This window comes from Syngnathus typhle, linkage group LG11, assembly GCF_033458585.1.
Source record: "Syngnathus typhle isolate RoL2023-S1 ecotype Sweden linkage group LG11, RoL_Styp_1.0, whole genome shotgun sequence".
NCBI classification, from domain to species: Eukaryota; Metazoa; Chordata; class Actinopteri; order Syngnathiformes; family Syngnathidae; genus Syngnathus; species Syngnathus typhle.
Genome location: NC_083748.1, coordinates 8,733,965 through 8,754,354, shown reverse-complemented (window position 1 = coordinate 8,754,354; position 20,390 = coordinate 8,733,965). Strand labels below are relative to the sequence as shown.

General features: G+C 42.7%; 3 protein-coding genes and 1 long non-coding RNA gene across 4 annotated transcripts; 1 reads left to right on the top strand and 3 right to left on the bottom strand.

Annotated features, from left to right (window-relative positions):
• Positions 1 to 610: 610 nt before the first annotated feature.
• On the bottom strand, positions 611 to 5,076 carry dcaf12 (DDB1 and CUL4 associated factor 12). Its single transcript, XM_061290361.1, has 9 exons — positions 4,677 to 5,076; positions 3,545 to 3,832; positions 3,049 to 3,315; positions 2,859 to 2,919; positions 2,507 to 2,700; positions 2,340 to 2,405; positions 1,977 to 2,139; positions 1,728 to 1,906; positions 611 to 1,638 (listed from the first exon to the last, which is right to left on the bottom strand). The coding sequence occupies exons 1-9, from the start codon at positions 4,734 to 4,736 to the stop codon at positions 1,480 to 1,482; spliced, it is 1,437 nt and encodes a 478-aa protein (XP_061146345.1). The 5' UTR covers positions 4,737 to 5,076; the 3' UTR covers positions 611 to 1,479.
• A 341-nt stretch (positions 5,077 to 5,417) lies between these two features.
• Positions 5,418 to 13,305, bottom strand: ubap1 (ubiquitin associated protein 1). Its single transcript, XM_061290362.1, has 7 exons — positions 13,162 to 13,305; positions 11,632 to 11,678; positions 11,432 to 11,556; positions 9,703 to 10,518; positions 9,463 to 9,621; positions 7,425 to 7,526; positions 5,418 to 7,309 (listed from the first exon to the last, which is right to left on the bottom strand). Exons 2-7 carry the CDS (start codon positions 11,669 to 11,671, stop codon positions 7,169 to 7,171), a joined length of 1,383 nt encoding a protein of 460 aa, XP_061146346.1. The 5' UTR covers positions 11,672 to 11,678; positions 13,162 to 13,305; the 3' UTR covers positions 5,418 to 7,168.
• A 1,358-nt stretch (positions 13,306 to 14,663) lies between these two features.
• On the bottom strand, positions 14,664 to 17,095 carry LOC133161764 (uncharacterized). Its single transcript, XR_009716123.1, has 2 exons — positions 16,902 to 17,095; positions 14,664 to 15,208 (listed from the first exon to the last, which is right to left on the bottom strand). It is a non-coding gene; the product is annotated as an uncharacterized LOC133161764 (long non-coding RNA).
• Positions 15,056 to 20,337, top strand: ube2r2 (ubiquitin-conjugating enzyme E2R 2). Its single transcript, XM_061290366.1, has 5 exons — positions 15,056 to 15,232; positions 16,802 to 16,888; positions 16,956 to 17,053; positions 17,150 to 17,284; positions 17,373 to 20,337. The coding sequence occupies exons 1-5, from the start codon at positions 15,056 to 15,058 to the stop codon at positions 17,656 to 17,658; spliced, it is 783 nt and encodes a 260-aa protein (XP_061146350.1). The 3' UTR covers positions 17,659 to 20,337.
• The last annotated feature ends 53 nt before the right edge of the window (positions 20,338 to 20,390 follow it).

Below are 20,390 nucleotides of genomic sequence, written 5' to 3'. Positions count from 1 at the left end.
ATACACATTGCGTCCGAGTAAAAACATTCATGAGTTTGGTATATATATAAAAAAAAAAAAAAAACAGGGAATCACTTATTAGATACATCAATCCACACAATTCCTCAAAAATGTACATAAAAATGCATACAATTGTCCTATGTATTTCACACATACATGTACATTTATATAAAATACACATTGAATTGTGGGGTTATTTCTTGAAACTGAGGATGTAATTGTGTTTTTTCCTTTCTTTTTCACTCATGAAATATTCCATGTAAAAAAAAAAAAAAACTAATCGCCTATGGCAGTCTTTCACGGAAAGACTTGACTCAGCAAGGCCAAAAATGAACTCAAGCCTACCCTGCGTCTACCAAACGAGGACATGAAAATGAAATTTTACAACTGTGACACGTGCATGTAGTACCGAGCAATGCACCTTAATAATGCTTCTATTTGAATGAAAGGTTTTCAGAGCTATCAGTTCTTCTTCCCAAGACACTGAGCCTCCTCAGCATCACAGGCAAGTCAACCAAATCAATAAAAAGCGCTCTATTTGGCTGACACCAGACTTTGACATAAGTATATGAACACAAAAAAGTGTGCAAAACTGCAGGAAGCGGTCGAATCTGATCGAACAAGAAAGGTTTATAGGGGAAAAACAAAACTAATTCAAAAATTAGTTCACCCCAAGCCATTCAAATGAGGGTGAAATAAGGGCAAAATAAATACATGTAAAACAAATTATATCAGCAGTTGTATGTCACTCAAATCAAAATCGAAAAGAAAGGGCATATATAACAACAGAACATTGTTTTTAGCAATTATGGCAATTCTCTCCTATATGATATCTCCCAAAAATGTCAAATTTTGATTGGAATAAGCCATCATCGGCAGTTTTGTTTTTGAGCGTTTATGTGTTTTGGGACTGAACTGAAGAATGTTCCAGCAATCAAAAGTCAAATTGCACACAGGTTAGGTCCTTGAAAACTCTTCAGTCCTCTCTCCTCTCCCCCTTTTGAGTTTTGCCACTCATTCCAGTTGAAAAGCAAACCGAATGTTACATCTTCACAAAAACATTCTAATATCTTACAAAGGATGTGGTGCCGTACAAACAATCTTACATGCTAAACCCAACTTCATATGAAATCAATTGCAAATGGTCTGAGTCACTATTACAGTTGGTTATGGGTTTTAAAAAGCCCCTCTTCGTTCCTCATTGGTAGCTTTAGAAAATGCCTAGCTCATGTTATTTAAATTAAAAAAAATAGGCTTGGTTTGGTGGAAGGACGAAAAGAAAGGAACAAGGGATGACAGAATGTTACAATGCGTTCACAAAGATGTACAAGCACAGCTGGGATGTGGTTGGCGGCAAGGTCGTGCTCCTGAGTCCAACAGAGACGATGATGTTGCACGAGGAGAGGAACGGAGGGACTGTTTGGATAAAAAAAAAGCGGACGAGGATGTCATCGTACAGTGACGCAGAGGATAACGAGGCTAGCTCCACAATCCTGCGTAGTTGCCATGGAGGCCGGAACAGAGCGGTCCGCCAGCTACAAACAACTTGGTGCCTGAGTGGTCGTAGCAGTGCGTGTAGACGGCGTTTGGAAAAGAATTAAGGTCTGAAAAATAACTCCTCCATGTCTCATCATGATTCTGCAAGAAAGAAGAAAAAAGAGGGTGAAATTGTATGGATCACATGGAATCAAGTTTTTGCAAATCCAAATAGTCCAAATATTGTATACCAGCCAGCCTTTCCCTGTGGTGAGCTTGAGGATGCCATCTCCCGAGCACTTCCAGTACCCTCCAGCTGGGATCAAAGGGTTCTCGAGGAATCTCTGAGCGCGGATGTCGTAGAAGAGAAGCGAACCCTGACCGGTGCCGACCGTCACGATGTGCTCATAAAAACTCACCGAACGAATTCCTGCACACACACAATTGATTTTCTAAGGGATGCAGGAGGCAGGTTTCTTTAGAAAGGAGGAATCACTCACCACTTCCCCTCTCTCGGGAATTGACTGATTTGATGCTATGCGTCGGCTGACGAGGATCCAAAAAAGACACGTGGGCCTGAGATCCGGCAGCGTATACGGACCAGTCCTGCCCGTACGCCAGACACACATTCTCTTTGCAGTGCGGCAGTTTGGTAGACAGAAGCTGCAGGCAAGCGATGAGGGATAACAAATGAGACCTCTTCACTTTGTACTGCCATGCAGAATTTGACGGGCTCAGATATTCAAAAGTTAATGACTTCATTAAAAACATGTAGTATTGTGGCCCTCAAGGACTGGATTAAGTGATCTTTGATGCAGACATTAGTCTTTTCCTAAACATAAAAACAAGTGCAGTGAACTTGCCTTGCACAAGCTGTGCTCAGCTTTCCAAAGGTGGAAGTAGCCGTCTAAAGAGACAGCACCCAATTCCTGAAAGAAAATCAGCCACAGCAGGAAAAATAAGACCTCGAGCTCACAGTGTGACTTCAGGCCTAGAAGCCATCAAGAGACTGTTTGAAGAGAAGACTCACTTTATGGTTGTTGTTGAAGGCCAGAGCACGGACTTTACAGTTGTACGGATGGGTGTATTCCTTTGGGATGTCTTTGAGGGCTCGGTGGGAGATGTGGGCATAGGAGGGCATGGCCGTATCACTCTGGCTGTGCTGTGCCTGGTTCATTACTTCCTCTGTAACTTCCCACAGACCCATGGAGCCATCTCGCGAACCTAGAAATTGGAATACAGCGTTAACAAGTCCCCTACGGCAAGTCAAGTACTTTTTTTTTTTTTACTTTTCCACAGACCTTTGTAGCAGGAACAAAAGCGATATAATGGTGCAGCTCGTGTAAAAGCTCTAGCACCAGTCATTCATGCAGAGAACTCACCAGACACTGCCATCCTGTCACTGATCCATGCTATTGAGAAGATCCAGTCATTATGGCCATCCTAACACACAAGGGAGCATCATGAAAACCAAAACAAAGGTTTGCATGCATTCATTGCGTAGAACTGAAGTCTAGTGATTCCCCCAATTGAACCGTCTGAAGTGTTGTTGAGAAAGATCGGGCAACTCACATCACCAACACAAACAGGGTCCAGCGTTGGCAGCTTGTAGATGGCCAGGCTGTTGGGGTTGTCTCCCCCAGTAGCCAGGAGGGTTCTTGAGGGGTTGATCTCAATAGCATGGATTCCACAGCCCTGCTGGTCCAGCCGGGAATGAGAGCTGGCTGTGTTGTGGTAATTCTGCACCACGCCCACCACAGAGACTCCACTGTGACATTCCCTGTCCTTGAGCATGGGAATCCGAGTGATCTGCCCGGTCATGACATTGGTTACAAAAAGCTGTGAAGAAAGACAAAAAAAAACAAAAAAGATGGAATATTTGATTACACAGGTATTATGGTTTACATACAAAGAACCCATCATCAGTGATTATACGTTACATTATTTGGGCCCCTGGTTGTGAAACAATTATACCTCAATCACAATGATTAAAAAATAATAATAATGCATAAATAATAATTCATTCCAAATCTTTAAAAATTATTTGGGTCTTAGACCAACATCTCACCGTGTTGCATTTGGTCCCGCACACAACTTGCTGTTGGTTGAGCCATTGTGAGGCAAATACTTTGTTAAGGCGCCCAAGAGAAAACTCCCTCTCCTTCAGGATGCCAGGGAGCCTGCCGGCCGCAAAGCCACGCAGGCTCCGCTGGAGCTGCAATTCGTACTGCTGCTGAGGTCGGAACTCTCGGCCCCGGAGAGCGCAGACCACTGAGTGGCGACTGCGCCACCACTGCACATGACGTGAAGAACATGAGACACGACTCCGCTTGTATGGCGCCTGACACCAGCCCAGCTGATAGGGGAAAAGTAAGGAAATTAGAACAATGTTGGTGAAGATGGTTAACATTAAAGTAATTTAAATTGACTGAAGAATCTTTAGAGCATTGTCAGCAGGTGCAAGCAGCCATCAGTTGTAACAATAATCGCTTCTTCTCATGCACTTTACAAAGACATGCTGGTTGATCTGTCCCACATTTAAGTAGAAAAGGCATTGCTTTTCTTTGTCTTAAAAATTATCATTTGTGACGCCAGTCCTGTAACTTTACAGACAGATCAGATAGTGCAGTAATGTATATACAGATATTCTGAAAGTAAAGCGTTTATGATATATCTATCGGAGTGTTCTAATTTATGTTGGTCACTCTATTTGATCACGTTATTCAATGCAGTCCTTCGATTTGGGAGACATATTTAGACCACAACAAGATCTGATCTACACTTTGGGGTAACGTGACCATTCGCTAACTGGCTGCTAAAACAATTCGAAATCATCTTCAAGGGCAACAATCGGCACCAAAGGCGACACCCATCATTGTTTCCTAAACAGGGCAAGTCTAAAATCCTAACAAGCCCCTCATAACTGATCAGCCTGCAACATATTCGGCTACCGTTAGCAGTCATTTTGATGTGGCTAACGTTTGCCAACATAAACGCATGCACATGTACAAAATGCACATGTTCTGATGCATTTGACATTAGCTGTCGAGTGGTTGTGCAACACAGATTGTCCCAGTGTCATTGCAATTTGGCCCCTTGGCGCAGATTAGATTATCCGATCACATGTAGCACAAAGCTAGTTAGCATGCTAACATCAGTTTTGATATCTTAGCGGGTGAGATCTATCGGTTTCCGCCTACCTGTTGTTGGTCCTTGGGCTCCCCTGCCTTTCTTTTCCTGCTAACTGTTTTTCTCGCCATAGTCTGACACACACAATTCCCTCACCCACATGGAGGGTAAACCTGACTCTGGACGTTGGATCATATAATGTCGATAAACAGTTTTGTTCTGTGGCCTTTGCTGGCGGCGTCCGGTGACAAGCAAGGACGATTACATACGGGATACGTTGCCTCGCTGTCTAGGCTTGTTGGCAATTGACTTGCGTTAACTTACAGTGTATTTATAAATCAACACTAAAGTATTGCGCCGCTAGCCTCGGTGCGTCCTTTTTCCCAGGGAGGGTCGCGTCAGCAACGACAAGAAGCGCGCAGCCGACTCATTAAACATCAACAAAAACAAGGTCACACGTGAACGCGCCCGTCATACGTGCTCGTTCACGACGATCGCGCGCGGCCATTCATAATCTTCCGTTGATTATTTCAGTGTTTTGTATTCGAGTCATTCTAAAAAATATACCTTTTACATAAAGAAAATAATTATATTTAAGCATCAAAATAATATGGTTAACGACCTTTCGGGGGGCTGGGGGGGTGGTTGGGTTATGTCCCAACAGTCTATTCGTCTCAGTGTTAAGTGTTAGTGAAGGAATGACACATCTGGGGTTTTCTAGCTACTAAATTTACTTAAAATATTTCATACTTCCTGTTGATGAACAAGACACGCAAGCATTTAGCAAGAAATGCCAATGAAACTCAAAACAATTAAAATGATTTGTGTATTTAATCATTGGGACCTCCCAAGTCACAAGAAATTCAACATTTCCAACCCATAGTTCAGGAAGTCATTCACCTTAGATCCTATTTGTGATAGTCAGCAGATACATTAGGACCAACACAATACTTTGGATGATATACCCCAAAACCAATTATAAATCCCAACGACACCTCATTTTGCCAATCACTCTCAATTTAGTGGTGTAAACTTATTCTGCTTACCTTTAATTGTAATAAGGAAACTAGGCCAGAGACTCATTTTCTCATGGCAAACTCACAAAGAACATGAAGCAGTGTTTAAAACCCAAAAGAAAAATTCAGTGCTGAATTGAACAATTTTAGAGCTACTTTAGCCATTCTATCTTAAGTAATTGGAAAAATAGACTATGCTTAAGGACCATCAGTGGAATAATATGACTGGTGATATGGCTGTGAAGTTTGCCTATTTTACCTTTGGTTACCTGCCTGTGTGTGTGTGTCTGCTCTTCATCTCATCTTGATACCTTCTTCTCTGGTACATGATTACTAAGATCCACATGCCCCCCCTATCCCCTCCTTACTTCCAATTACAAAAGTGTTGGCAACAAATCTGAATGAGATTTTTAATCAAAACATATGAACAAGTCAACCAACATAAGTCATGTTTGATTAGATGGATGAAATGATAAAATGATAAAATTACTAACTTGCCAACTTCCATCCAAATTTTCAGCAAGACTTTTAAGACCGGAGAACATTTACCGGTTCCTTTACATGTCTCTATTGCAAGATGTGGTTACAAAACAGAAATCTCAACGCGCATCCCCCTACAACCATCCATGCTTTCCCATTATGCAAACAAATTAAAGTTAAAAGTGTCAGTTTTGTTAACATAGCTTACATTATATCCAACTCTATATGTCCAAATTAAAGTATCAGTTTACTATCTTAAATAAGTTGGTAATTACAAAATAAGTGTCAATGCCAGTGGGGTATAGATTTTGTTTTAATCAAGAGCAGACCCTCAATCTCATGCAGCAGGTCGGTTCCTATGCAGGTAAAGAGCAACCTGGGGCAGTCGTGTCACTTTTTTGGGTTGTGATGATGAATGTTTGATGATGCAAATCTGAGATCAAATTGAGCGAACCATTGAATCTGACATGAAAAGCGGCCAAATTAACAGAGGAAACAAATGAAAGAAGGTACCGTGAGCGCCTTTGATTTTCATCCCGTTTTTTGTATTTAGAATGTTCCTTGATTGAATTTCAAGAAAGCCCCGTATCCTTTCCACCACTTACGGGATCTGCACTGAGCAGTGGAAGATGGCAGCTTGGCTGTTTTAAGCAGTTTCAAGAGTTTAAACCTCCTCCAAAGCCTGACCTTAAGTCAGTTCAACACTTCCAAGTGGAAGCAAATATAAATGGCATCAAAGCCAATAGCCCAATTCTTCTAGGTCCGCCTCGCCCGTCTTCAAAACCAAAGCGGTACCAGCTCCTGGAACCTAACCTCAGCGTTTATTAGGAAGAAACACCGCTGTGAAGTATTGTTACTCTTGGCACACAGTCTTAAAGTGCTTGAGAAACAATACCGTTTTAGCATGGAGAGCAACTGTTCTCCCAGTTGTCCCATCCACAGCCAAGGCAAGCACATGTTGCAGGGCATGGTGTGATTTAAGGGGGGGTGGCAGAAAAAAGGGAGGGGGGGCTGTGTGAGATGTTAACAGGAAGCGGGCTCTGCAGCGGTTGCTTCACTGGCTTGGCTCAGCTGGCCGTAGCCCGAGCCATTAGGTCCTCTAGCGCCTTGTCTTGATCATTGTTGTGAACCAGTAGCACCTCTTTAATGGCCTCCCGCTCAAAGCCCATCTCACCAAATCTTGACATCAGCTCAAGGAACTGCAATGCCTGAGGAGACAGGAGATGGAAATATTATTTAAGAGCATTTTTCAATATCACACAAATTATCTTGAAATAGTTTTTTTTTGTTATCAGACCACTGTTACAAAAAAAAAATACTGACCTTTTCTTCAGAGCATTGGTACATCTCTAAACATTCCTCCACTGCACTTGCATCAAAGCCCCGCTCGCAAAGACGTCCGTGGATGAAGAGATAATCCAGAACCTTGGACGACAACATGCTCATTATGACAAATATATTGTACGGGACAAGATTTTAGCTGGTTCTGTCAGATTTTCTGATCACATGACTATCAAGCAGATTACAATGGAACCCCTCGAGTCAAACAATTTTAAAAGCTCACAAATATCCCATCTGACAAACCCTGTTCTTAACCGCTTGTCCTCATTAGGATCGCGGGTGAGCTGGAGCCAATCCCAGCTGGCTTTGGGTGAGAGGCAGGGTACACCCTGGACTGGTCGCAAGTCAATCGCAAAGCACATTTATAAATAGTCACACTCACTCCTGTGTAGGCTTGCAAAGGGGAGGGGGGGGGTCCCATAAATGTTGATGGAAATTCAATACACCAACTTGAAATCTTTACATGGGAATTGCGCATAATACAACTTTCTATCAGACATTCATGCCAGATCATTCTCCTTGGCAAATGTGTAGGTATGACAGTACCTGAATGGGCTCTCTGCACGTAGCGCCCTGACGTCATATCCGTTGCGGAAAATACTGTCTACCCTCTTCTGATTTGGCGAACTACAACAGCAGTGTATTCATAGTCTCGAGTAAACAGCAGAGTGTGAAAGCTTCTGATTTTTTTTTTTTAATTCCAAAAGCAATACAAACAATACCATGAACATTGTTTCAATGTGCATGGTGTCATCCAAATTAAATTCTACAGGTTGGGCCATAATTTTCCATCCATCTCTATTTTCTTTGTTTCTATGGAAATTTAGGGCCCATCTCGAATACAAGAATGTAAATCAGCCCTACATTTAAACTGTGATCTTTTTTTCTGTTCCTTCATGGATCCAAAGAAGACAGCCCAGTAACTTCAACTGCCTGTTCGCCTGTCTTCACCTAACACTAATAACGTCAATACAACTTGAATACACAAAGAACACAATGTCAGACAATTTCTTGTTAAAGCAACAAACCACTGTAGGTTAATTGTCCTTCTTTCCATTAGGCAGTGGATAGATATTAATCGATCAAATGTAAATAGCATTAGGTTATCAGATGCCATTGATATTTGCACTAGTTATGTTCTATAACCGCTGACTAATCAAACAAAGGACAATTAATTTTCAGTGGCGTATTGCTTCAAATAACTGGAAATGTTCAGACGAACACAATAAATTACCACACGCATTTTACAACGCTAATATTAATGATAGTAAATCTAATAAAACCACAAATTAAAGCCTTTCTCGACTTTCTTACCGGTGTTGTGGGGGACCTACATCTCTGTGGTTTGGGGCAAGTCCTAAAAATACCGCATAGCGACTATGGTAGGGATGAGTCGAGTAATTTGAGTACCTCAATTCCCAAAAAATGCTTCTTTTTTTTTCCCTCCCTCGGGTGCATGATTAATTGGTATTAAGGCAAGTTAAGCCACCCGCAGCAACTAATGTATATGCTTTCATGTGTTTGCACGACAGTAACATGCGGTGAGAAGGCCAACTTCAAAATAAACTCTGATACACATACATTAGTTGTCGCCGGCAACGTATGATAGCTGACATGTCTTGTCTTGCCCATTGGAGGTTGGATAGTTCAGTTTAAGTTTGTAGCCGCTAGCCACTAAATTACATGCAAAGAGCCCATTCTGCGCAAATTAACGCTAAACATTTTACCACAGAGTGGGTATACAAAAGACACACAGATGGCATGAGCGCAACTCAATAGGCTCTCATAAGGCTGCCACACAACGGCGCCACAAAGAAAGTCAGAAAGTGCTCAAGATAAAAGCCATCAAAGCATATCAAAGCTAAAAGACAAAGGAAATTTGACTTTCACTAAAATGTCATCAGCCTGTTAAAATAAAGGCTTCAGTCATTTAAGCAGCCATTATCCAAACCACTTCTCCTCACAAATGTGAAGGGAGACACAATTGTGTGTGAGTGATGATTGGGCGGTTGGGTCAGACCTGCTCCACATTCTGTCCTTGTCGCTGCATGGCCCGAAGAACACCCTCATAAGAATAACCCATGCCGACAAGGGTCTCCACACATTGGCGCTCGGCAGGGGTCATGCTAAGCAAGGCTCCCCCACATGGCAACCCGGCCGAACCCGACAGCGAGTTTACCTGGGAATCAATATAATAAGAATATCAACGTCTATGATGGTACAATTCAGCCACATCCAGTTTAAGTTAGCGGGCGCTCACCTGTTTTGGTCCACCAGCCTTACAGAAGTCGAGCTTCTCAGGGTCAACAATAACTTGGGACTTGGGTTTGATCGGGGGGCTGCCATTTGGTAGGTTCCGTTGCGGAGAAGGCACGAGCGCATTGCGTGAGCTGTACCTAACTGGTTCGGGGTCCCCAGAATCAGAAAGTTTGGGAAAACTCAGAGAGCGGATGTTGCAGGGCCTATCCTCCACTTCCAAACCCGATCTGCCATGTTGCCCAACTCTGTCCATATCCATCAAGGCGACCAAGCCGTTGGCTTTATGGCCAGAGACTGCTTTCATGGGAGGGCTGGCATTGGTGGGAGGAGACGGGGTGTTTCCACGTGAAGCTGGCCCTTGCTGGGACCCAACTGGAGGGGATACCGAAGAAGCGGGTTGAGGCTGGCTCTGGAGAATGTTTCGAAGCTCCTCTTTATCATCCAACGTTTTAAGCTCCAGTTTGTCAAAGGGGTCCTCTTCCCGCTCAAATTCAGCAAGGTTGAGGCCATGTGCCTGAGGAGTGCTGGGCTGGATTTTCCTCGGGCCAACACTCGGGGCAGGCAGAGGAGTGAGTATAGCATCATGACTCAATCCTGCCAAAACAGGGTTCATTGCTGGTGGGGGAGGATCGTGGTCGCCAGCAGCAGATGAGCCTTTCTTCCCTCCACCACCATTCGTGTCCTCAGCCTGAGCCGAACTTTCTTGATTTTCTGCGTCCTGTTGGGCTACGCCCTCTTCGGCTCGTGCCTCCGCTTCTCGTGCCTCGGCCAGTTCCTCCCCCCAGCGAATACTTAGATTCTCCAGAGAGAAGTCATACTGTTGTCATCACAGAAAGAGGACATGGGTGACATGAAGGAACACGTTTAGAGTCGTTTTCTACTGTATTTAATATCCAAAAGTTTTAAATCACTACACATGCTTTAGAACAGTTCTGGTAGAGGTATTGTTGTGATTACGCATTGAGCATCTGGACAATAGACCAATCAGAGGCCAGTATTTGGTGGTCATTCACTCGAGCGTAGCAACTGTTGCAACACTCGAGTTGAGAGCAATTGTTCATAGAAACTTCTGAGAACTCCCGGCCTAATCTTAGCTCATAATGGACGTAGAGTTCTTACAATGAGTATGAAAAGGGAATCATCAGCTGATGATTGTTTTGTTACATTTTGAGATAATTATGGGCTCATTTGTTGAGTATCTTTTACTTTTGCAATATTTTGAACACTTCACAATGTTCATTTTATGTAAATGAGACATTTACTATTTTTAAAGTGTAGACACTTGACGTAGTGAACTGTTACTGTCCCACATCTCGGAATGTGCCTGAGCAAGTTCTGACTCATTATTGCTCTGAGTGGTCACGAACTGATTTAAGCCGGTGGTTGGGCCACATCATCAGTGTCACTCTCACAGTAAAGAGAATTACAAACTGATCATCATTTTCCTCCTTTATACCAACTCGCTTTTGTGTATGTAAAATACTAATGTATGTTTGTGTTGTCAAGTTTTGTTTTGCTAGCGAGCTTCTGAGATAGCATCTCTGATAGCACCCTGGCAATATGTCAGGAGTGTGCAATTTAACACCAGAGACACACTTCCCATTCACATTCCTGTTGACAACAATTGTCACAGACTTGTCTGAAAGGAAAAGGTAAATAGAAGTTCTGTCTCGGTATTCCTGTCAGTTTACTGACAATGTAGTTTGAAAGAGACTTAAAAGATATATTACCTGCGTGTCCACCAAAACAGAGGTACAGTCTGGCAGACAAAATCCAACAGGTAGCCCCACCTTGGCGGGACAGCGAAATCTTTCATTGACCTTGAAGGGAACGTCATCAAGATAGCAAATAGGTCCTATGTGGGAAAAAAAAAAACAATGTACATGAGCTAATTGACAAAGAATTAAACATGAAAGACTTAAATCCTTACCATTGTTTTGTGCATCCGATAAAGATTTCTTTGTAGCCATTTAGATACTGTACAGGGGAAAAGACACACACACACTGTAAGGCTCCCTGAAAAAAGCTGTGGAAGAGTGAATTACACTATTTTGAACTGAAGAATAGCAAAAACACATCAAGTGCCAAGAGAGTTACAAAGGGGGATTTGGAAAATACCAGGGGCAATACAAGAATAGCTAACATTTCATGTGAATTAATGCAAAGTTCTGTTCATATTCAAGCATAAAAACGTTCATGATTTTTCTGTTATAAGTAGACATCCATGCAAAAAGCACACACTTAAAAATACGCTTATATTCAATGCTTTCATTAAAGAACAAAAACACAATTGCAGAGTTATATATTACATCTACCATCGATTCAACTAATGAACAAAAACGCAGCCGATCTCCCCCCTCCGGATCCTAATAATACCAACAAAGTGCCAGACATGGGTGTAATGACCATATCAACAATTGTACCTTCATAAAATCTGGTTCCTCAACCACAATGACCCTACCGTAAATTTAGTAAATTCCAAATGTATGCACTTTAATTCCCATGGCAAGTTTCCGTCTTCAAAGTCACAGAATTTCTCAACCCTATGGGGCACACTACAAATAACCCATTCCTACTCACCACAGAATTTCTCAACCCTATGGGGCACACTACAAATAACCCATTCCTACTCACCCTCTTAACTAGCTTTGCATATTTTTCCACTGCTTTGAAAATTAGCACACATAATCCATGATTTGGTCATGCAACACAGCAATGCCTTAATTAACAGAGACACCATTGTTTATACACGTGCATATATATTTGATACAGTATACAGAAATAAAAGGCATAACAGTAATAAGGGGGTAGGGGCAAAACATTTGAAACTCTTGACACTGCGCAGCAGTAATTTCGATTTGCTTTTAACGTGACTGCAACGGTCACAGAAGATCCTACAATCACATGAGTTAAAGGATCTTAGAAATGTCTTTATGTAACCATTATAACATCACAATCATGTTCTCGTTTGAAACACTAACAACAGTGATGCTTTACACAGAGTCAAGTTGGACATAGCGACGTATCACCATAGAAGCCGTGGAATGTTGCTTTTAATTGAATAAAGTATAACACATAACTGTTCTTGCAATTCGTGTAATGTTTCGGCAAATGACACTGTTCTCCAACCTTATATCACAAAGTGTGACTCACAGAGATAAACGATAACATTAGCCGAAACACCCAAGTTATTGATTAGCAACCGGCTAAGCTATCATACATTTCGCCACTCCAGTCTGAAATCACAAACATCAGCAGTTAGTATAAAGTGACAACTGCTGAATTAAATCCTCGTGGGGACGAGGATATCAAATAAATTGCGAAGAATTAAACGTCTGATGGCTTACGCTTTGGGGGCAAGTCTAAAATCCAAAGCCATTGCTTTCGCAAGTGGCCCGACCCGACTCACACTGTTGCCACCGCCCCGAAACGAAAACTATCAAACAAAGATTGCTCTCACCTTTATCTGCTCCGTCTTGCTGTTACAAATATGACTTTGTTCTAATAAATGTGCTGTCTTACTTAGAATTATAGTCCAGTGTTTTTTATTTGTTTTGAAATATCTTTCCTTTTCTGCCGAGGGACGCCATCTTGATTTGTCAGGCTCCCTTCCACTGGTTCCTGTCTGACGTCACTCAGCCGTCACACGGCAGGTATTTTTTTCAGCTTCCGTGTCTTCTTCGGCTTTTCCAATAGCGGTTGCAAAAGATTGGAGCGCAGTTCTGCCATCATTTGGTCGCCAGTATGAACTGCGTCTACGGTCTTTTCAGTGCATATTCATATACAAAGTTGCGCACTAAATATTTTCTTTTTTAACAATCTACATTGACATGTTTTTTTAAATTTGATTTGATGCATAAAATAGCCACCCACCCATGCCTGCTCAATTCATTTTAAATGGTGGTTTGGTGACAAAGATATGCTTGCAATATCTCAGTGAAGAAGCTATTTGAGAAAATATTTTTAGCAAGGAAGTAGATGAACAAGAGGCCTAATAAAAATGCGATGTGAACGTGGGCCATGGGTTTTAACACCTGTGATTTAGAGCGTTCAGTGTCAAAGCCGTGTATGTAGCCATGCATGTTGGAAATACATTGCGATAACATACAAACTCCATACATGTGACAACTGCGGTTCATTCATCAGCAAACGCGTAACTCTTTTTCCATGGCGTTGCCTTTAAGAAACACGTGAAATAAAAACTTAATTCAAAATGTGAAGTCAGTAAATAATTTACAAAATATAAATAACGGATTTACAAAACGATATCGTCACAGCGACTTTAGAATACTATTTAAACATTATACCGCTTGTTCAAACAATCCATGTTCAGCATCGAGTGCGCGCACGCAAGTCACGTCGATGACGCACCGCAGACACGCGCAATGGTACCGGAAGCATAGTTGAGAGGAAAATAAAAAATCGATCAAAACCCCCCAGTTGGTCTTGAGGGTGATTCTCACCTTCTGTCATTTCCACGGCATAGCTTCGCATTCGATAGCCCTTAACACCCCGCTGTCAGAGAGGACGGTAGCGAGAAGAAAGAACTGCCCCGTTTGACCGAAGTTGCTCGCTAACTGGTTTAGCTGACGTGGGGAGAAGTTGAGACAGCCAGAGAGCAGAGACAAACACAAACAAGCTGGGATCAGCGGAGCGCCTGCCCGAACCGAACCAGCTGCACGGGCACATGTCACGGAATGCGACTCTGCTTTTCCCGAGCCCAAGAATGATCCACGTGAGACGGTGACTTCCACTGAAACGAGCTCCATGTAGACTGTCAACAGTGGCAACACAAAGAATTTCGGCAGCACAACACGAGGATCATCCGTAAGCAGGAGAATAACATCCACGGCTCATGTCACCACCGCCCTGTGTCACTTTGGCCGGCAGGCACTACCAATGACTTTGTTCTCCGGTTCTCTGCTGTAACCAAATTTACATTGCAACAAAACAGGTAAACACTTGTCTTCCTAATGTGGCTTTTTATTTACATCAGAGAACCAATCAAAGACCTTCGATAGCTTTACAGAGTACATGATAGTGTAACGTGTGAAATTGTTGCTTATTTTGCCATCAAGTATTTCTTTCTCACTAGCCTGCCATAGCTCTGCGTTTCCCTAGGCAACATGTCACAGCACCCCAAACAATAATGGAACAAAAAGTACTAAATGATTTAATGTGATGGTTGAGAAATGATTGATCATTCTGCCTGTCACAATAGGACGCTGGTACCGTGGTTGAAAATCACTGCTTCATAATAATGTAAAAAAATTCTGAAACATAACACGGCCCCAACATAAGCTTGTTTTGGTCTTGTTCACACGGTCTTCTATTCTTTCAGAAGTGGGATCAGCATGGCCCATCAGGCAACCCCGAGCTCTCAGAAGGCCCTGATGATGGAGTTGAAGTCACTTCAGGAGCAGCCTGTGGAAGGCTTCCGCATCACTCTGGTTCAGGAGTCGGATCTCTACAACTGGGAGGTGGCCATCTTTGGGCCTCCGAACACCCTGTATGAGGGAGGCTACTTTAAGGTAAGGGAATATTTGTGTCTACTGGTATGGGCTAGCTCAGGGGTGGGCAAACTTTTTGACTCGCGGGCCGAACTGGGTTCTAAATTTGGACCGGAGGGCCGGACCAGGAGCAGATGGACGTAGGCGTTGTGTGAAGTCATATAAGCGACCTGTAAAGGTCATTGCATAAAAGATCTTGGCCTTTAGTAGGTAGTAAAGCATGGATATTCCAAACAAGTTTTTTGAAAACAAATGCATTTATTAACAGCATTAAAAAAATAATAATTCACTAAAAAACTGCTATCAGTGATTCTCATAAAATACGACACTGTTATTATGAATAACAATCTCCATCACTTCAGTGCCTGCAGGTCAGATTAATGAAAGATGTTTATTTTATGAGATCACATCAAACGGCAAACATTCTGACCAAATATATCATCTTGAAGAATCGGTGAAAGCATACATCCAAATAAAGTAATCAAAACAGCAACACGGTGAGGGGTATCTGAAAATCAGAGCAGAGTTTTAACTCGCAAACACCTGGTAACAGAGGTGAGGAAACGGGAAACACTTGCTTAAAGTAAGCCTTAAGAACTTTACAGGTTAAGATTAGTCGCAAATAGGTGGTGCATCAATGTCCTTGAGCATCCTGCATTGTTTGAAAATGAGAATGGTCGCTAGTTTCAATCCCTGCTATGTGTACAAATCATATTCAAAATGCATTTTTTTACAATAAACTTGAGAGCCTCCCGTTCATTTTCAGTGGGAACAGTGTTGTTGGTGTCCCTTTTTTGCTAGTGCGTCATAGTCTGGAGTAAAATTTGTTGTGGCAATTCTTAGGCGAGATCCGAGGTGTTGGTCCGTTTACCTTGATCTGTGACGGGTTGATGTTGATGTGGCTGAACGTCACGTCGCGTACGTCGAGCCAAATTGGCCACTCTTTTTTAACATTCGGCACTCACTTCTTTTTTTCGGGCCACTCATTTTAATGGAAGGATTCCAGGGGAAGGTTTGTGGGTGGCTTTAGCGCAAAACTGCATCTGAAAGCTCAGCGCGCGAATTATAAGAACGCTGTCGTCAAAGCCCACGCTCTAAATTCGGGACTGATACGAATAGAGCGAGAGTGCGCCAAATCCGTACTACTGAGTACGTACACGCACTTGTGAGTGTGCACCGAGCTTTCTGACACGGCTTCCGGTAGTAAATGCGCAGGCGAGCGCTTCGCCATCTACTGGGAAAACGCAGTCATTGCAGGCAAAATGACCAAAAAAAAAAAGTTTAATAATACAATTTGTTCAGGGTTGGCGGGCCGGATTAAACGGTTCCGTGGGCCGGATGTGGCCCGCGGGCCGTAGTTTGCCCACCCCTGGGCTAGCTGCTAACATGTCTGCCTCACAGGCTTGAGTGCTTGTTCTTGTCTCAACAAGTTTGCACCAGCACTTGAGGAGCGCAGTGCTCGTATCTTAGCTACTGCAAAAAGGAATGCTTTGGTTCTAACGCAGCTCTCATGGAGTTGCAATCGGCACGGCTGCATGTCGTGTCATTTGCGGCATTCAGCAGCACTTGTAATAACAATTGCTCTTCCAGGCTCACATCAAGTTCCCAGTGGACTACCCGTATTTACCACCAACCTTCCGTTTCATCACCAAGATGTGGCACCCAAACATTTATGAGGTATTCTTCTTACATGTGTTCTGGCCTTCTTGGTATACTTCATGTGGGCCCTCTTGTTTTGCCTCAGAATGGCGACGTGTGCATCTCCATCCTGCATCCTCCAGTTGACGATCCACAGAGCGGAGAGCTGCCGTCAGAAAGATGGAATCCAACCCAGAATGTCAGGTAAAGGATATTTCCTTGAACAGTGTAATATTAAATTTCTTATTTTTGTTGGTATTATTGACTTACGTTTTTTTTGCCTGTTTTTCTTTTGAATAGGACCATCCTTCTTAGCGTCATCTCTCTACTCAATGAGCCAAATACTTTTTCCCCTGCGAACGTGGACGCTTCAGTCATGTTTCGAAGGTGGCGAGACAGCAAAGGCAAGGACAAAGAGTACGCGGAGATTATCAGGCAAGGTTGCATGTACACGATTCAACCATATTCTGACCTGCTGAGATATTGAAGACCTGAGAGTAACTTGCTTGTCATGCAATCGCAGAAAACAGGTGATGTCCACAGCGGCCGACGCCGAGCGAGACGGCGTTAAAGTTCCGACCACGCTGGCGGAATACTGCGTCCAGACTAGGGTACCCTCCCAGGACAGTAGCTCGGACCTTCTCTACGATGACCTTTACGACGACGACATGGAGGAGGACGAGGAGGACGACGACGAGAGCGAGATGGAGTCTATAGGCGAAGCCGGAGCCGTCGGTTCCGTGGAGGACGGCGAGACGTCTAACAGGTGTTATGACGATCAGGATGACTCTGGCAACGAAGAGTCATGATCTGGATCTGCACGACTGTCCGCATCCCCTGCCTCATTTTGTGTGTGTGTGTGCGTGAGTGCGTGCGTACACAGTGGGGCCATAAGTCTACTGCCAAAAAAAATGTCAGCAACTATTAAACAGTCAAATAACGTCCCCCCCAATAGTTTTCACTAAAAAGTTTGTCGTCGAGTCACCGTTTGCCTTAATTACAGCTTGCACTTGGTCTGGTACAAATGTATTGCAGAAACAATTTGGCGTTGCTTCTATCCACCTCCTGGTAATGTTAATGATTTTTAAATTATACTAAGATGAAAACATCATGGCATCTAATCAGTCTTGCAATTGAGACTACATCTTCCAAAGATGTGAAACGACTATTTTGTTTGAAGAACTCTTATCGTGGAAAAGCGGCTTCCAATTTGTGCGCTTACTGACCACTTCATTAGGCAAATGCTCTGCCCTCAAAATAAGACAATAAGGCTCAGTTTTGACTCACCGTCGAGAGGTATTTTACTAAATAATTATTGTGGTGTAGAACTGCATTGTATTTCCAATACAGGGTGTCCCAAAATTCATCATACACTAAATGTTTTTCTATTTCATTTCAAGTATAATTCGAACTAAGCTGACAAAACAGACGTATGGTGAATTTTGCAACACCTTGCCTATTGTACCGCTCATGTAGCTAAATGAGGTAGCCAAAACTGTGTCAAATGAGCACTATTGTCTTTTCAAATGAATATTTTTTGATACGGCGCCTCATCATATTTTTGTATTTACCGTGCAGGCATATGAGGTCAGTTGCATCATTGTCAAAGTTCTGACTGACATTGCTGCCAATTGAGTCACTCTTCGCATTTGATAAATGATGAAAATAACGGCCCGCTCGCATTCTCTCGGGCCCCGCTGTTTGCTGTCTGCCTGCCGTAGTGTTGACCACCCTCCATCTTACTCGTCACTTTTTGTAATGTCCTCCTAAGCGTGTGTGGATTTTTCAAGGAATGAGGATAGACAGTGAAACTGCAAACGACTCATTTACCGGGAGACCGTTATCTTGCTGGCATCTGCCTTTTCCATGCTAGAGTGTGTTGACACAAGGCTACGCTGTGCCCCGTCCATCACCACTGATCCCTCAAAAGGGGGTGAGCGAGCTGAAGACTTTTCTCAGCAAGCCTCTCTGCCTCTCAAACCTCAGGGCCTCTATAGACTGAGAGTGGAAAAAGCGACTGTCACCCGGTTTTCTTTATTGTAATGTTTTCTGAGGGCAAACGGTCGGCTTCGATCCCACGGCAGGATTGTTTACAAGTGTTGATGTTGGTCCCCACTAAAGCTTCATTTTGCCAGAATCCACTCAAGCTGAGGATATTTTTTTTTTCTCCAGAGGTTGCTCACGATGTTACTGATGTAAAAATGTTACACTTTCACACCCTGACACTTTTATGCTTAGTACCGTGCCACACCGCAGTTGAGTTTGTCGCCTGTCGATCGAGACGGTAGTCAAAATGCAGCTTGGTTTGTATTTGAATAACAACGTGTGATGTGTGCATTTAGGTTCACGGCCGGTGTTGAATTGGACGCTGGCGGGGGTTTTGATTAGGTTTGCTCACGAGACTTTTTCTGTGTTTGCGGTGCAGGAGAATTTTAAAATGTGTTCACAGGTATTTAGAAAATCTGGGTGGATTTTATGCCAAGGAATTGAAGTACAGCTGAATATATATATTTTTTTTAATTAAAGCGAAGTAGCAGATTTTCACGCGGTTTAAAGAAACGCAGGTTGATTTGAATGTGAAACCAAAGGAGTGAATCGTTCGCTCCTGTGCTATGGAAACTCTCCGCGACAAAAAGCTCAAACGGGGGTCACGAATAGAACAGATTTTGTGACATTGCCTGACATTTTCTTGTGTACTCTCCCTCATTTGGTGTTTTATTTTTTCCTTTCGTGATGAGAACATTTGATGTATCTCGTGTGTCTATCGAATGTGAAGCTATCCTACCATCACTTGCACATCCTGATTCGGTCTTGAAATGACTCAAGCAACTCTGAGGATAATGTCATGAAAGTGAAGTGGCCAATTGGGATTCTAGAATCCATTATGTTTGTGGTTTCTGGAAAACCGCACCATTTTCCCTAATTTCATCAAAATGAATAGATCTGAGTCTGCAATGCTGATCAATCATAAGTCTATGACCACATCGATCAATCAGTCCATCGCTGCTGTACTTCATTATCCATTTTCTATTGATGGATAATTGAATGAATCCCAAACTCCTCTTACACAGACAAAATGGGTTAATCACGTACTTCATTAATGTATGATAAACCCACCCCAACTGACACAATCTGAGATCTTGATGAGGCTGTCATCTGGTTTCTCAGCACCTATCGAACTGCATCTTTGTGTGTGTCCAAATCTATTGATGTTAAATGCTGTATGCGTTGGGTTTTTTTCTTCTTCTTTTTTGTCCACTAGTGTGCTATTGTTATTGAGGATGCAAGTGTCACTGATAAAAGATTTCATTGTAAACAAAATGCCACTGGTTTTGTTTGTGGCCAGATAGTTTTGCTTTGAGCCCACAAGTCATATAAATACACTACAAGAGTTGTTGGTTTCCGAGGGGTTGAAATAAGGGTTGACTTGAGGCACAGTTGCCATGGTAACATTTGGAATTCATCAATAAACCAGTATGCTATCACAAGCCGGTAAATGGTTTTTAACTTTGTGAGGATGTTGAAAATAATAAATATATGT